This window comes from Cicer arietinum, chromosome 5, assembly GCF_000331145.2.
Source record: "Cicer arietinum cultivar CDC Frontier isolate Library 1 chromosome 5, Cicar.CDCFrontier_v2.0, whole genome shotgun sequence".
Lineage (NCBI taxonomy): Eukaryota > Viridiplantae > Streptophyta > Magnoliopsida > Fabales > Fabaceae > Cicer > Cicer arietinum.
This window is the reverse complement of record NC_021164.2, coordinates 48,872,398-48,876,130: the sequence shown is the minus strand read 5'-3', so window position 1 is coordinate 48,876,130 and position 3,733 is coordinate 48,872,398. Positions and strand designations below refer to the sequence as shown.

Genomic DNA, 3,733 nt, shown 5'->3' with positions numbered 1-3,733 from the left:
ATCAATTCTATCTCAAGATAATTATTTATAAAAAAATTAACTAAAAATAGAAAATAGTTATAAATAATTGAAATATAACTACGTGCATATTTAAACATCAGTCAAGCGCACATAAAAGTATTACATTAATTGAGTACACGTATATACATGTAAAATCACAGAAAATCTTTTTCTTTAAAATATATATAACACTAAAATACTATTATTTTTAAAAAAATGTATCAAATAATAAAATATAATATTTATTATTTATATCGCTCATGTAATCTAGTATTTATAAAACTAGCACATCATAGAAATGACCTATATAACGAAAATTAGTCAGAAAATTTATCATCATATATTCTAAAATAATTTTAACATTAAATTAATTATTTAAAATCGTACTTAAATAATAAAATAGTTTCTTATAAAATTTAGGGTGTTACAAGCCTCAAATGACAAAATTTAGATTTGTCTACATAATAAATAAATAAATCATTCATTTTTAATTTACTCAATAAATATCATATTTATTTATATTATTTTAATTTTATTTTTTTTAAATAAACAAATTGAATATTTCATGAAAATTTTAATTTATACATACTATCAGAGTAAAAAGTTTTTACATGATCAATTAATCATTATTATTATATAACTTTTGACTTTTTTCATAACTATTTATAAGGTCACTCAGATGATTGATCATGATTGTTAATTGTGTAAAATATTTTACACCAATATATACAAATTAAACTCTTTCTTAAACTATAATAAAATGGCCCACATTGAAAATTTCTTCAAAAATTTTATAAAAAAGTGAATTTTACATAAAAGTGTATAAAGAATTATATTTAAAAAGATTTAAATGAAGAAGTAAAAAATAAGATCATTAATACATGCCAAAATAAATTTATGTATAATTAACATACAACCACAATTTACCATAAAAAAGCATAATATAATTATTTATAATCTATAAGAGTAATTTAATTAATCAATTAATAAAATTTATCTAAATATGATAACAAATTTATAATAATAAAATATAGTAAATATGTGAACTATAAAAATAAAAATTTAAGTAGGTTATTCCTTATCTTGTTTATGTTTTATTTATTAGGATTTCCTATTAGAAAACGGCATTTAAAGACCGATTGTAACAAAATATTAAATAATTTGTTCACTAATTTTTTCTCTACTATGTGCTCTTCATACAAAAATATATTATAGAGTAAAAATGTAGTTTATATATCTACTTCATTAGAAACAAAATACATTAGGGTGCGTCATAGAAATGAGACAATTCAAAGCCATGGATGCCAGCCATATTTTGAACTCTTTTGACAGCAACAATACTATCATTCAAAAACTAAAGAACATATCTAATTAAATAAACAACTATAATTATGGGTGAAAATAGGTCAGATCAGACTTTGAAAGAATTGAGTCATTAATTTTTTCAGTCTAGTTTGACTTACGGCGTATCATAGATTTTTTTTTCAGCCTAGCCTAATTTTCTTAAAAAAATTGACATGTCTTGAAAGTCTATTTAAAAGTATATTTCACATTAATACATTTAAATAATATATTTTATATTATTTTTAAATAGACTAAACTAGACTTTTATATATAACCAAATCTAACACAATTATAAGTAGCAAGTATGAAACAACCTTCCAAAAAAATAAATAAACAAAATGAACTCATAATTAGCAAATTGAAAATAACAAATACTAATATTCATTAAAAATAATAAAAAATAACAATGTTAATAAATAATATATATATATATATATATATATATATATATATAGGTTGACCTATCACGATTAATAGATTTTATTTGTATGTCTGAGTCTGATCTATTTAAATTAATAGACTTTAAAAAAGATTGAATCTAACCTTTTTATTAAACAAGTCAGATTAGAGCATAAATAAGCCAGAGCATAGGCCCTGACGGACGATCTAACATATTCTCACCCATAACTAAGATAACATCTATGGAGCTAACTTTAATTTGCCAATAACACATTTAACAACATTTAAGGCATCCATTTCAATCACTACATTATGCAAATCATGTTCCTTTATCCATTGGATGCACCATTTCAGCCAGAGTTGGGGAGGAGCGCAAATTGTCTCTTCATGATTCCTAGTTATCAGACCCAACAAGTGTCACAGGTCACCAAAACAACCATCATCAATATTTATCTTTGTGTAGCATAAAGGGTTTTTGTTCTATTTATGATAATAGTAAAACTCTTTGAACGATTGTCTGAGAAAATTAATGCAATTTTATGTAGTGTCGAACTGATAGGTTGAATAACATAATTTAATTATTTGATTTCTTTGGTAAATTAATTTTATAACTTTATTTGGTACATATTTTTGTTTTTAGTAAATTTATCCTATGTATTCAATTATTACTATTATTTTAATATTATTATTATTATTATTACTATTATTATTATATTTAGTGCACTTTTTTTTATTTACTTTCGTATTTAGATGATGTTAAATAAGTTCTAATAAGTGTTATTTCATTTAAGATAAACTTTTTATTTTTAATAATTTTTACCATAAAAATAACCAGTTCTAAAGAGTATTGATTCATAGAAATTATTGCCTTAGTCATTAACAGTTATAATTCATGCATATTTAAGATAATAATTAATATTCAAAAGAAAATGAAAAATGAAGACTCTAACGAGATTTAATTTTGTAATAAATAAAAATGAAATGGACACTTATGTGTTACCTTAAAATGGTAACATATCTTGCCTATAAATTAAGGGATGTTTGTGGTGATTGATCATCTTCAAACTTTATAAAAACCTAAAGTGTATATTGTATACAAATAATTAAATTAAGATGATGGGGAAGAAGATTATTGCTTTTTTAATGCTTGTAATGGTTTTAGGCTTGCAAGTGACAACATTGGATGCACGCCAAATTGATGACATCAGTTGCTCTAAGGCTATTGTTTCATTGGAGCCATGTCTACCTTTTTTGACCGGATTAGGCCAACCAACACCAACTACTTCCTGTTGTGAAGGAGCACAAAATTTAAATCAAAAGGCGGACACCACTCCGGTTCGATGTGATGTTTGTGAATGTCTCAAAGGGGCAGCAATAAAATTTGGTGTTAACTCTGACAAAACAAAACAACTCCCACAACTTTGTAACATTAGTCTTTCTTTTTCATTTGATCCTAGCATTGACTGCAACACGTAAGTTTGCCTTTCTCTTTTCTTTCTAAATCACACAAAATCGTATACATGTTTTTGAAAACAATTGTTAATATTTAATAATAATTTTTTTATATAGAAAGACTTAAAATGATGACTTTTTTTTTTTTTATCACAAAACCATCTTATTATTATTTTTATTTATCCACATGATTCCATAATTCTACAATATGGGTCAAGCATATCATGAAGTAAGCTAGAAGTACAACAACAAAAATTTTATAGCAATAAGCAAAGTGAAAAATTGTACCAACTCTTTAAAGTTGGATAGTTTTTAGTAGTGTATTTACGAAAATTTGAATCATATCTATTTGTTATCTATTTTCTGTTTTTAAATTTCTGAAGTGAAATATTATTTTTTTTTAATTCTATTATACAAAGAAATTACTAAATAAAATATAATTTTAATTTATAAAATATGGAAAAGTTTTACTCAACCAAACCAACGAACACATAAAACATGTTTTCTACCTGAACATCATTTTCTTCCTTTTTTTTAA

At 23.4% G+C, this 3,733-nt stretch overlaps 1 protein-coding gene across 1 annotated transcript; it reads left to right on the top strand.

The window, feature by feature from the left end:
- Positions 1–2,859: 2,859 nt before the first annotated feature.
- On the top strand, positions 2,860–3,219 carry LOC101491111 (non-specific lipid-transfer protein A-like). The gene has a single exon (XM_004513656.2). The coding sequence runs from the start codon at positions 2,860–2,862 to the stop codon at positions 3,217–3,219; it is 360 nt and encodes a 119-aa protein (XP_004513713.2).
- The last annotated feature ends 514 nt before the right edge of the window (positions 3,220–3,733 follow it).